The 12,958-nt window shown below is 45.3% G+C and overlaps 1 protein-coding gene across 1 annotated transcript in view; it reads right to left on the bottom strand.

The window, feature by feature from the left end:
- Positions 1-3,729: 3,729 nt before the first annotated feature.
- HGD (homogentisate 1,2-dioxygenase) overlaps positions 3,730-12,958 on the bottom strand; it is a 39,367-nt gene continuing 30,138 nt past the window's right edge. The window contains exons 12-14 of the mRNA XM_081138700.1: positions 11,322-11,448; positions 6,907-7,088; positions 3,730-4,084 (exon numbers count right to left, since the gene is read on the bottom strand). Of these exons, the coding sequence (XP_080994826.1) occupies positions 3,935-4,084; positions 6,907-7,088; positions 11,322-11,448 (459 nt within the window). The 3' untranslated portion in view covers positions 3,730-3,934. The remainder of the gene's footprint in view (positions 4,085-6,906; positions 7,089-11,321; positions 11,449-12,958) is intronic.

Genomic DNA, 12,958 nt, shown 5'->3' with positions numbered 1-12,958 from the left:
TTTTCTCCCCATTTTTATTTTAGTAGTAAAATGTCTTCCCAGAAGCACAAAACCCCAGAAGTGATAACTCATCACTCTGTAAAATCACAACCCAGAAACTGTACATGAATTTGTAGCTTCTAAACAGTTTACATCTAGGCCTTAGGTTTCCTAACACCCCTCTTCTCCCCATGCTCCCTGTGCCCCACTTGGGCACCTTTGCAGAGCCGGTGCTTTCTGGTGGGAGGCAGTGCCCCTCCCCACTGCCTTGTAGCCTGCTTTTCCTCCTAGGTAATCCCTCACTACACATCCATGTTTACTGGAACATTGGGAGCTTTAGGGATTTTTTTTTCACCTTTCTGTAGACCCTGGGAAACCCTGGTTTGAAACAGGTTTGGACCAGGATCTGAGGTTGGAAAAGAGGGTGTTTTGGATACTGATTTTAAGGTAGTTTCTAAAACTTACCTATGCACTTGGGATCACCTGAGCAGTTTCAAAAAAATTCTCATTTGGGTTCCATGTCCAGTGTTTCTAATTTAGTTGAGCTGAGGTATAACCTGGGCACTTGGAGTTGTAGATGCTGCCAGGAGACCCAGTGTACAGCTGAAGTTGACAACCGCTGCATCCGGAGCAGGCTTTCTCAACTTGGGCACCATTGACATTCAGCAATAGTAGAATGAATTATTCCAGATCCTTCCATTGTAGAATGTTTACCTGCATCCCTAGCCTTTACCTATTAGATGCCAGTAGTACCCTCCCCAGTTGCTCCAACCAAAAATGTCTTAGATGTCAGATGTCGGGTGGGGGTTGCAAACCCCTCCGTGTTGAGAACCGTTGTTCTACAGCCACGACTAGTAGCCTGGGCTGTGAGAGAAGTCGCTCACAAGGAAAAACGAGAAGGGTGGCTTCTGTTGCACCCTCGCTAACAGGAAAATATATAAAGATGCCAAGGTTTCTGGCAGAAAACCCTCCTGTCAGTGGAGGAAACCTAATCAGGGTGCCCTTTTTTTTCTTTTTTTTTTTTTAAGATTGTCTATTTCTAAGCAAAGAGAACATTGTCAATAGGTTCTGCAACTTGAAATGAAACGACAAATAATGAACCAATTTTACCATAGGCTCACTGATACAAGCCAGAGTTAAGTTCCTGTGGCATCTCATCAAAGTCATAATGAACGAAACAGCGAACAAAACGATGATATTTGAGATTAGGGAATAAAGGAAACGATACAGATCTTTCTAGCTGATCTGAAGCACAACAGGAGAAAACTAAATCTTTTTTTAATTAGCATGAACAGCCTGGCTTGGGTGAAATACTGTCTCCAGCTGACGAGCTGCTGCCAGCAGTGGGGATAAAGTACATGGGCTTCGATGCTAAATGGATGCAAACCCAGAACATTGCCATAGCTCCAGGAAGGCTTTGCTGCCAAACTGATGATAAAATGAACCTAAATCGCTGAGAGTCTAGATATGTATAAGCCTAGGGTTAGATAGAGCTCATTATGAAAGGGCTGGTTAGGGAATAAAATATCTCAGTGGTTGTCTTAGTTTGTGTTTTCTGGGAGATGAGCCTCAGGAGGGTGGGGAAGTGAGAGGGAAGGAAGCTAGTAAGGGGCGCATTAGCAGAATTGCCAATGTGGGCACTTGTAGCTTAATCTCAGGAAGCTGCAGGGAGCCAGGGCCAAACACAAGCCTCCAAGATATGGGGTGAGAGAGCTGGCGTTATCCACCGATTCCCACTCCTCGCTGGTTGAGGGCTGCGTCCAGGCCTGTTCAATCCTCAGCACTTTTGCCAGGTTCTGATTTGGGCCTCAGGCAGAGTGGCTGGTGTGGTGCTGGCAATTAGAAACATTTAGTTGTCACCGGATGGTGATTGCTGATGGGATAGAGGTCGGGGGCCACTGGCAACACCTGCTACCATGATCAAATTTAAAATTTACCTAAAGGTCTTAACTGCTTTACAATCTTTATAATCTTTAATTTTTAATAGAGAGTTCTTTATATTAAGGAACATTGGGAAGGCACAGCAACCTCTGTTACCCTCAAAGATACCTTCACCTTACTGTTTGAGACCATGAAATACTGTCAGAAAACCAGCAGTCATCCCAGCCTTGTCCTCAACTCCTCTTTCCCTCACCCCTTACATCAGTCCACTAGCAAATTCTTTCAGGTCTACTCCAAAACATTTGGGAATTTATTCATGTTGGTCTCTGCTGCCACCTCATTAGTCCAGGACAATGTTATCTTTTCCCTGGACCATTATAATGGTCTCCTTCCAGGTGCCCAACATTCACTTTTATTTCAGTTTCTTGAACCCACAAGGCTTTTTCGTGGGATGCCTCCCCCCCCCCCCCCACACACACACTCCAGCCCAACCCTACTCCTCCAAGGACTTGCTTCTTCCTACCCTCTAGGTCTGGCTAAATGTCACTGCTTCTTGGAAGACTTTCCTCTCTAAAGAAAGATCTCCCCATCCCACCTGTTATTCCCAACTCAGTTCCTGTTTGTTTTCTTCTTGGCATGTTTCACAATTTGTAATTATGTTGTTTATTTCCTCTGTCTCCATCTCTGGAATGAAACCTCTGTCAGGGCAAGGAACATGTCTATCTGCTTGACCACCATATCCTTCATAGGGCTGCCAGACTGAGCAAGTGAAAATACAGGCTTCCCAGTTAAATCTGAATTTCAGATAAATGCTGAGTAATTTGTTTTAGTGTAAGTATATCCAAAGGACATATTCAATTATTCAGGGTTTATTTGAAACTCAAATTTAACCAGGCTTCTTGGATTTTATCTGGCAACCCTAGTTCCTAGGCCCTGACACATGGCTGACTCTCACTCCATATTGTTGAACAAAAATCTGGTAGCAGCACATGAAAATTGCTACTATGGCAACAAAGTGGGGGAAATGTGCTAACTTACAGAACTAAATACCACTTCCCATTCCTTTCTGTTCTGATGTGCCTGTCTCCTCATTCCAGGAGAACCTAATCAACTCACCCAAAGTCCTGGGCAGCCCAGGCCCTGGGAGGATGCTGGCCATGGGGAGGGAGCTGGTAGGAGCAGCTTTCCCACACAGCACTGCCTGTTTTGTTGTGGTCCAACTACAGGGGCCCTTGATGTTCTTGGGCTCAGATCTCCCCACACCATGAGCCTGCTAAGGGAAGAGAGAACTTCTTCCTTTTCAATCATTCATCCCCAGCGCCTCACTCTGAAGCTGGCACATAGTAAGGATTCGAAGCATGGATAATGGGTCACTAGTAGGGTGATTAACTGTCCTGCTTGGACCAAGACTGAGGGGTTTTCTGGGATGTGCGGCATTCGGTGTGACAATCAGGACTGTCGGTACCCTTAGTGAATGACGCTCACTCTCAGTGGCTGGGCTTCTTGTCCATTGTCACTGTATTGTTTGCTACGTGACTACCAAGATTAGACAGCCGGCTGCCCTGGCTGCCCATCTGTTTAAGGATGACACTAGATGTTTGAAGTTCTGCTGACCCCCTTGCTTCCTTATGCTTGAACTGACTCCTGGGGCCTTGGCCTTGGCTTCAGCCTGAACTCATGGGCCTTATGTTGGCCTGTCCTTCCTTGTGACTTGGTCTTGTGGTCCGTGGTAGATGCCCTGGACTTGTGCTTCTAGGATAAAGGCACTCAGGCTAAGCCCATGCAAACGGGCTCAGTCCAGTGGCATGGACCCCAATCCTGGCCCCTGCAGGTCTGTTCCATCAGGTACTGATTAGGACCAACTGCCACTTCGACACAACACCAGGAAGTATTTATTGAGTAATTAAGCTGACAGCCATAGAACTTTCCAAATACATTTCTACAAATGTTTCAGTCACTTGACTATCAAAAAGTGAGTTCTCATTTTAACCCACCCCCTCTCCCAATACTGCCAGAAGTCACGAGATTCTGGGGAAACACATTGGATTTCAACTATGGTGGCGATGCTCTGGTCTCACTTAGGTCCTGCTGGGCTCCTGGAGTTGGGGGTAAAGTGGCTCTTGAGAGGCTCCCAGCACTTGTAGTAGTTGTCATCCAAACAATTAGAGGTCTTGAGCCCCCACTTGGTGACCGCCATACTTAGAGAAGACTCAAACATAAATGCCTGCAGGAAATGATGAGAAAGAAGAGGTGAGGTGGGTAGCAAAGCACATTTGACGAGATGTCAAGAGAGAAGGTGTGAGTGGGCAGAGTCTTTGAATAATAAATCACGTGTGCTAGCATGGCGAGGAGAGCAGGCCCAGGCCCAGGCCTCTGGCTCTGACCCTACCACTTATAAGCGGGCGATGCCTTATGCAGGACCCTGAACTTCTCAGAGCCTCGAGTTTCATTCTATAAAGTGAAATTGGGCGCTTAAGCTTCACGTCGCCCGTGTAGCATTATGGAGCTAAGTTTGCTAGATCCAAGGGCAGAGGTGGGAAAGTCCTAGCAGTACTCATCTTCTCAGGGCCCGTCACTCACTGGGGCTCTGTCCGCGTGAGGGAGGCCACACTCCCCATTTTGCAGAGGTGGAAACTGAGGCTTGAAGCTGAGAAATGACTTGTCTAAAGCTATGGTGGCAAGAAGTGGCAGAGCTGGGATTTGGACCTTTGTTTTCCGGGACTCTGACCAAGAGGTGAGCTGGGAGAAGGGGATGTAGGAAAAGAGAGAGCAAGGAGGAAGAGGAGGGAAGTAGGGGGCAGGGATGGCGGTATACAGCGATTTAGAAACCCTGTCCCAGAAGGGAGCGCAGGGTGGATGTCCCGCCGGGTTCAGGAGGATTTTATCTGCAGCAGTAAGACGATGTAAGTGCTCTGTGCACGGTAGACACTCCAGCTTCACTGGCTGCTGATTTGTCTACTTTCTGTGGCTTTTAAAAATCAAAAAACATGCCCTGCCGGGCATGGCTCAGCGGTTGAGCGTCAACCTAGGATCCAGGCAATCGGGGTTCGATTCCCGATCAGGGCACATGCCTGGGTTGCTGGCTCGATCAGTGACTCTCTCATCATTGATGTTTCTATCTCTTTCTCTCCCTCTCCTTCCCTCTCTCTGAAATCAATAAAGATATATTTAAAAAAATAAAAAATATAATAAAATAAAAATAAAAAAACAAAATAAAACCCTACAATTCTTATGTGCTCACATTGTTAGAAATTTTAAAAATATAGATGGGCAAAAGGAAAGTGGAAATTCTCTGTGCCACAGTCGAGAGAACCCTCAGTACTGTGTGGTGTCCAGTATACATTTACTTCTTCTTGCTGAAGACAATGGAGATGATTGTCCCTGCCTGACTTCCTGCGACAGGCTTGACTCAAGGACCAGATGAGGTCATGTGGATGTGCCTTACACGTTATAAAGCACTATTCAGACATAAGGGTTGTTATCAAGGCCATTATTATTGTTGCCTCTTTGCTGACTGCTTCTTAGGAGCCTTGCTGTCTGACTGGAGTAACAAAACCCCATCCCAGCTGAGCTATGAAGATAGTATCACATAAAGTTAATTTATTCCAAACTGGAATAAGGTTGAAGCATATAGATGGGCCTGGGTTCAAATTATACAATGGGAAATGGTGAGGGAGGCCCAAAGTTAGGTCTAGATAAAGTGTTGGGCCCTCTCCCACCAGTAGCCTGGCTTCCTGGCTACTCAGGGCCTCCCTGGCCCCAAGGCTCCCACACAGGAGAGATCTTTCTCATTAGTGCTCCAGCCCTAGATGTCACCCAAGTCTTGCTCTCATAAAAACAGCCCTGCCCTGTGCCTCACTGTTGCAGAATGCTGTTCCCTGGTAACACTGACTACTATCGAGTGGCAATTCTGGAGTAGCCTGTGCACCTCCAGGAGACTTCAGAGGCAATAGCTTAACTGAGATTCTCAAACCATGTCTTATAGAGAAGCAGGGGTCTACAAAAACTCCACAGAGGCCCTTGCAATGGGCAATAGAGCTGAGGTCAAACAGATGAGACTCTTCTCAGCCTCCCTCTGCAGACCAGCTACACCAACTCTGGCCCCAGGATTGGAACTGAAAGCAAGCTGCACTGGACAAAGGGACAGATAATTCTGCCTGCTTAGGTGGTTAGCAAACTGGGCATGGAGTCAGGCAGGTCTGTGCTATTAATTTTAAAGTCAGGTAGTATTGAAGGCATTTGTTTAAAAATGTAATGCAAATTAGCATATAATTTAGCATAAAATCACTCCTTGTGGTCCATAAACTCTACCTCCCAGAATGCAAAATAAAATAAAACTAAGTACAGCAGCCGTCTGCAATTGTGTTCAGCCTCAGTGTTTACAGCCTGACTCAAGAGGAATACAAAACAGGTTTTAAATCCCATCAGTTTCATCCCATGCCAAAGGAGAGCAAAAGAAAATGAGAAAACAGCAGAGAACTGCTGCTCGCTGTCCTGACCCTCCTTGGCTTGAGAACCCAGCTGAAGGCAACATCCTGCATCCTCTGCAACTGTGACCCTGCAGGAGCACGTCAAAAGCAAGAGACGACTTGAAGACAGAGCATATATACATGGGGCTGCATGCAGATAATGGAAGGCCCCTCCCGGAGGATTAATGATATTTCCTTACATTTGAACAGTGCTGGATAGTCTGTAAGGTTAAATGACAGTCACCCCCTGGGCTGGATACGGTACCCATTCTACAGATGGAGGAAATGAAGCAGAGAAGTTAAGTGACTTATTCAAGGTCACACAGGAACTAAGAGCTAGGGATTGAACCCGGGCCTGACTCCAAGTCCTAAGCTCTTTCTACCCTCACTGTATTGGGAGTCTAGTAACACACGGGGGGGAGGGGGTGCGCATACACACATGAGAATGGACAGACAGACACACACTCTCCTCTCCTGACTCCTCCTCTGTGACTTTGGAGAAATAAAAATCAGACTCTTCTCTCAACAAGACTGGGGAGCCCAGAGGCCACCAGGGCCTGGCATTTAACTTGCTTACCATGGTGCCATCAGCAATCCTCTCAGGTACCAGGTTGGCTTTGCTGGCCTTTTCAAAGCAGTTGGCATCGGGCCCATGGGGAGTCATTGCGCTGTGCAGGCTGCCTCCTCCTGGCAGGAACCCACCTTCCTTTGCCTCATAGTGACCTTTGATGAGTCCCATGAATTCACTCATGCAGTTCCCTGGGAAGGTTGGAGCAGTATTTTTTTTATTATCCAAGGCAGACCCATAAACATTAAGACCCTTCAAACATCATTTCTTCAGAATGACAAGAAGATAGGAGAATCTGTTACATTTTATAAGATTAATAAAGAATACAGATCAGCAAAGGAACAACTGGGAAACATTCATTGGAGTGGAATTCTTGGTGGGCAGAGTTCTGCTCCCTGGCCGTGTGGATTAGCAGAGCTCTTGTATCCCACTGCCTGAAAGCGAGTGCGCTAGGTCTGAAAATCAGAGCCCAGGCAAGAATTTTAATAGTAATTAAAATGTAAATTGTAATAAAGAGTGGATGTACTCCATCATTTAGGGTTATAATCCTCATATCAAAATTATCTTGCCTAGCTAGGCGTGGCTCAGCAGTTGAGCATCGACCTAGGATCCAGGGGATCAGGGTTCGATTCCCGGTCAGGGCACATGCCCAGGTTGCGGGCTGCAGCCAATCAATGACTCTCTCGTCATTGATGTTTCTATCTCTCTCTCTCCCTCTCTCTTCCTCTCTCTGAAATCAATAAAGATATATTAAAAAAAGAAAAAAACCCAAATTATCTTCTTTTGTGATCTGAGCCTTCCCCAATAGCCTCACAGTAGTACATATATCACCATATTTCTGGTTCCCAATCTAGAGAACTGAGGTGGTGTGTGTGTGGAAGATAAGGTAATGGAAAGAACTCTGGACTTAGAGTCCATTGTCAAATGATAATCTGTGTGAAAGGGTCTTAGCATTTGTAAAACCTAGTTCATAAATGCTATATTCTAACAAATATTATCTTCTGTATCTGAACCTGATATCATCTCAGTCTTTCAATCTTAAAAATGGTTGATAGATTCATTCTTATCTATTTTCATTGACATTATTCTCATAGAATTCTAAAATCTTAAAATTAGAAGGGATCTTTATTTCTACTTAATACAGAAGAATTTTCTACATCATTCCTGACAGATTGTCTCCCGTGCTCTGCCTGCATGCCTCCTGTGAATGGACTCTCTCTACCCAACAAAGCTCCCTGAGCTCTAAACTACCTAAGCTTTCTATTCAACAAAGCTCAGAGTGTTAAAAAGTTCTCTTGTATTAAATGGAAATTTGCTTCCACATAAATTAAATGCATTGGTCTTAGTTGTGTTTCCTGGAGTTACATAAAACTTGACAAATATCACCATGTTCCCACTCTTCCAAAAGTATGTTTCTATTGAAATAAAGCTTTTTATTAGAATAGCAATGCATTTAGAACAAGAATTAAAGAAATATAACACCTGAGTAAATTTAAGTGCCTTTCCATTCATCCACCCACCTACCCATCCATCCATTCACCTGTCCATTTCCCACCCCATCCATCTGTCTATACATCCAAGTGATATATATAATTGGATACTGTGCTAAGTATTGGCGGAGATGAATAAGAAATAGCCTGTCTAAAATTACTCATAGTCTGTCCAGAAGAGTGCTAAGAGTACAAACCATGAACAGAGTAGAGAGATTTGGCAGTGGCAACCCTTGCAAAGCCAAACATTTCACATGATAAATGCCCTACCCCTCTTCCTTGCATGTGAAGTATAACTAAATGCCAAAATAATTCTGTAATTGACTGAGCAGCCATACCCTCCCTCCCAGACAACAAAACCCTGCAGAAAAGGTAAGATCCAGGTCATAGCTCCACTTGTTTGTCTATGAAGAGGAAATAGAGGAAGAGACGCGACTGTAAGCATAAAGTGTCTCTCTTTCAAAAGCAGTTCTTCTCATGATCTAAATACTGTCACACTCCTCACTCCAGTATGTGTCCGCAGGGTCACTTTCATGGCCTAATTTTAAGAAGAGAGCAAGAACAGAATTCAGCTTTGATCTGAATATGAATTTAAGCAGCAATGAGTTTGGTGATGACATTTCTATATCATTGTATATATTTCAAATGACAGTGGGAGGTAGATAGACCTTGCCTTTCTGATTAATGCTGAGACCAGTTGACCAAGGCACATTAAGATGATTGGATGCAATATTTCTACACTAATAATTTTCCACTTCTCCTATAAAGTCACATCAAAGCAGCAAAGATTTTGAGTACTGCTAAAGCAATATCTTAAATATCTCTAGTAAAAAATAATTTCTCACTTGGGATTCTGTGTTTTTTCCAACTAACTTGCGGCAACCATGACTTTGTTGAGATCTGTCTATCCAGGGCCCAATTTACTTGAGAGTTTTTTCAAAAATTATAAGAAGCATTTCACAAGGCCATTTGTTTCAGGCAATGTGAACTACAAACCAAAATCAAGGAGCGGGCTGAGAGCTGTGGCACAGTAGCAGACTTGCCTGAGTCCAACTGCTCCGTTGCCCCCTTCCCTGGCTGAGGAGACAGCCTCAGGCCACTGTCTCTCAGCACGTGGTCTGCATACCTCCTGCCTCAGAATCTCCTGACTTGCTAGTGCACAATGCAAATTGAAGTTCCACCTCAAAACCAACTAATGAACCTCTCTGGGAGTGGGCCCTGGTAATAAACATTGAAAAAAAAGGCATTCTAAGCAATTTTCATGTTCCCTAATGTTCTCAAACTATGGTCCCTGGAACAGTAGCATCAGCTTCATGTAGAAACTTGTTATAAATACAAATTGTGGGGCCCTACCTGGACCTACTGAAGCAGCAAGTCTGAGCATGGGGCCCAGGAATGTGTGTTTCAATAACGCTCCAGGTGACTCGGGCAGCCTGCTAACATTGAGAACCATTACCTCAGGCACATAGAACAACCTCAATACAAGAACTATGTGGAATGGTGAATTATGAAGGCCTAGAGTCTAAGGTGCAGGCTATAAGCCAGAACAGTTCTCTCTCTTTGACAATAGCTCCTCTGAGGACCTATCTTCAGGAGAACAGTTAGGGACTGTGATAGGCTTGACTCTGCAGAAAGGACCTAGTTTGTAACAACTTTATTCACAAAGCATCTGGTGTCTGTCATGGTAACTAATTGTATCCATTTCTCAATCATAATGGTGTCACCTGAAAAGGTGCTGGGGTTTGACCTTGAAATGGCCTTCTTCCACTCTGAGGGACTCTGCAGATGCCTAAACAGCCCATTCATTGCACCCTTCTATGCTGTTGAGCCCGGGCATCTTGGGAGCTGGTACTATAGAGAGGAGCCTCAAATAGACAGGAGGCCCTGAGGTTAACTAGGGAAAGGGGTTTGTATTTTTAGAATGTTCCTGCTCAGTTTTCCCAGAACTCTGTGTACAAAAATGCACTCTCCAGGAAGTGGAATTATACACTGATCTTTAGGTTGGATTTACAGATAGCTACTGCACAGTTAAAAACACCAGCTTCATTAAGTACAGCCACGAAGCACCATATCCTTGGTGATGCCTTCACGTACTAAGTAAATATCTATTAGACGCAGATGGTTTACCAGCTCTGTTCTAGGCACATTGGATAGTGGTCATGAGTGTCTGCTTTGGCATCAGATTGCCTGCAGTTCAGTCCCGACCCCACCACTTAACTAGCAGGAAGGGCCTGAGCAAGTACCTAATGCTCCTGGTCTCAGTTGCATCCTCTGAAAAAAGAAGATACTGATGCTACTCATCTCTGACAGCTGTTACGAGGCCTAAAGGTTAATGCCTTTAAAGAACTTATACTAGAGCCATAGAAAGTGGTCAGTAATTGTTAGCTGTTAGTAATAATAAAATTAATAGAATAAAAATGATAGATTTCATAAGTTCTGTTTTAGGCAACAAATGCTTTTCAGAAAGTGCTTCCTGAATAGCGTTTATCCCCTGGTGTGGACTGTAATCTGCTCTCCCTGTCAACATAACCAGAGAAGGCACATTTTACTGGTTCTCGCTCCAGACTTAGATAATGAGGTTTCCCCAAACAACAAATTAACCAACAATCTTCCTCCCCCCCAAAGAAGCATCTGAAATGTAAAGAAATTTGTTTCTCACTTTATCAGCCTTTCTACCTCTCTTCAGGGTCAGAGGAACTGGGCTTTGGCATTACAAAGTGTTTCCTTCTCAGAGTCAACACATCGCTGCCACCCCTGGGGAAGTTGTGCTATTTAAGCAGCTAAACGTCTGGGGAACAGCACCAGCTTGGGGAGGCAGGATCCTGGACTCCAGCCAGGGCAGGGCATCCAGAAACATCTCTGGCAGTATTCCCAATGGGCAACGCTCACTGCTCTGCTGTCTCTTTGCTGTGGCTTGGCAAAAGAGAGACTTACTGTGGTAATAAGGAGGCCTGAAGGTCTTATCAGCGACCCCCCATCGAGGTGGGAAGATGACAAAATCAGCGATGGCCACTCCAGGGCGGAGAGACTTGGCAGTCAACACTGTGAAAATGGACGGGTCCTGCAAAAGCACAGGAGAGGCTGAGCACACGAGGAAAGGGAGATGAGTGGACAATGACATGCTTGTCACACACACGGGAAGGGGTTTTCGAAGGACATTCTAATTTCTGATCAAACCACACAGGCCAGGCTAAAAAGTCTGGGCTTGTCATTGAGACACATAGGACCTTCCCCTCTTGCTGAGCTTGAAGCAAAATGAATTAACACCAGCTAAGAGTATTCCAAGCTGCCTTTTCGCCCTGCTGAGCCCATTTCATGTAAGTACTACCCTGTGGGCCTGAGAACCAGTGGTGCCTGCCTCCCAACCTGACATGAGGGTGACCAGAGCTGGGCTGGACTGCAGGGAGCTCTTGGCAGAAGGGATGCTCAGAGTAAGGTGGAGATAGAAATAAAATATCCAAGCTTAGGTACAAATGGAGGATCTGCTTCTCTTTGAAGGGATCACAGAGATTCCAGATGGTATCCTTATTGCTTTCTGACCCTTGTTTGACTCTCAGACTTAAGACACACCTCATATATCATTAGTTTGGGTGGTGGTAGGGTAGAGGGGAGTAGGTTGGGAGGACACTATTATGACTTTAAAAGAACTTTACAATCCTTCAGTGGAAAGATTGGGGTTCAGCTTAATGGAAACCAATGGTCATGTTTGCTTTCAGATGCCATGATAGGGTCTGCATTCAAAGGCGATTGAGGTCTATTGCTGCCTCAAGAATGCTATTCCTTTAGCATTATTGGTGGAGGGTGGGGCGGGTGGACTAAAGGAGTAATAAAACAGGTAGGGGAACAACTAATCACAGCCAGGTGCCAAGGGCAATCTAGCTTTATAAACAGAGATCCAAGGGAGTACAGAGGGAGGAGCGTCTGTCTCTACCTGAGAGGATCAGGGACGGCTTCAAAGAGGAGACATCTGAGGTAGGCGCTGAAGAATGAAAGGTGAATGAAAGGAAGGAAGAAGGGAAAGAAAGGAAAAGGTATTTTAAGCACAGAAAACAGGAAAGACAACAAAATGCACTCAGGCTTTATTAAGAGGGAAGAAAGCTAAAGGCCAGGGTGCCCTGGCAGCAGAAGCGAGAGGGGCGAGAAGTGGCCCTGGAAACAGGCCCATGGCCAGATGCAGCAAACGCCACGCTTCAGAGCTCAGGCTTAATCCTAAACCACAGACTTAATCCTACACCGCTGCAGAGGTTTGCTAACGCAGTGGGGGAATGATCGGATGTGAAGCTTGGAAATGGTGCTGCAGCAGTGGTACCGAGGAGACTGGCCCTGGGTAAATAAATGCAAGTCAGAAAACCAACCCCTACTGCTGTGAGAGCTAGCACTTCATCTGTCATGAGAAATGACCTGAAACTGCTGACGAGAACATAGCGGGGCTCGAATAAAGCTCCGTCCATGTCCTGGGAGCCTTTTTCATTTTGGGGGGGCTCGATGCCTCATTTTCTTTTCCTTCCGGCCTTATGCAGAGTTGCTGCTCTTCAGAAAGGTGGCTTTGTCCCCCCAGAGATAAGCTGCCC

Source organism: Miniopterus schreibersii, assembly GCF_964146895.1.
Source record: "Miniopterus schreibersii genome assembly, chromosome: 5".
NCBI classification, from domain to species: Eukaryota; Metazoa; Chordata; class Mammalia; order Chiroptera; family Miniopteridae; genus Miniopterus; species Miniopterus schreibersii.
The sequence above is the reverse complement of the archived record's forward strand: the minus strand, read 5'-3'. Positions and strand labels throughout refer to the sequence as shown.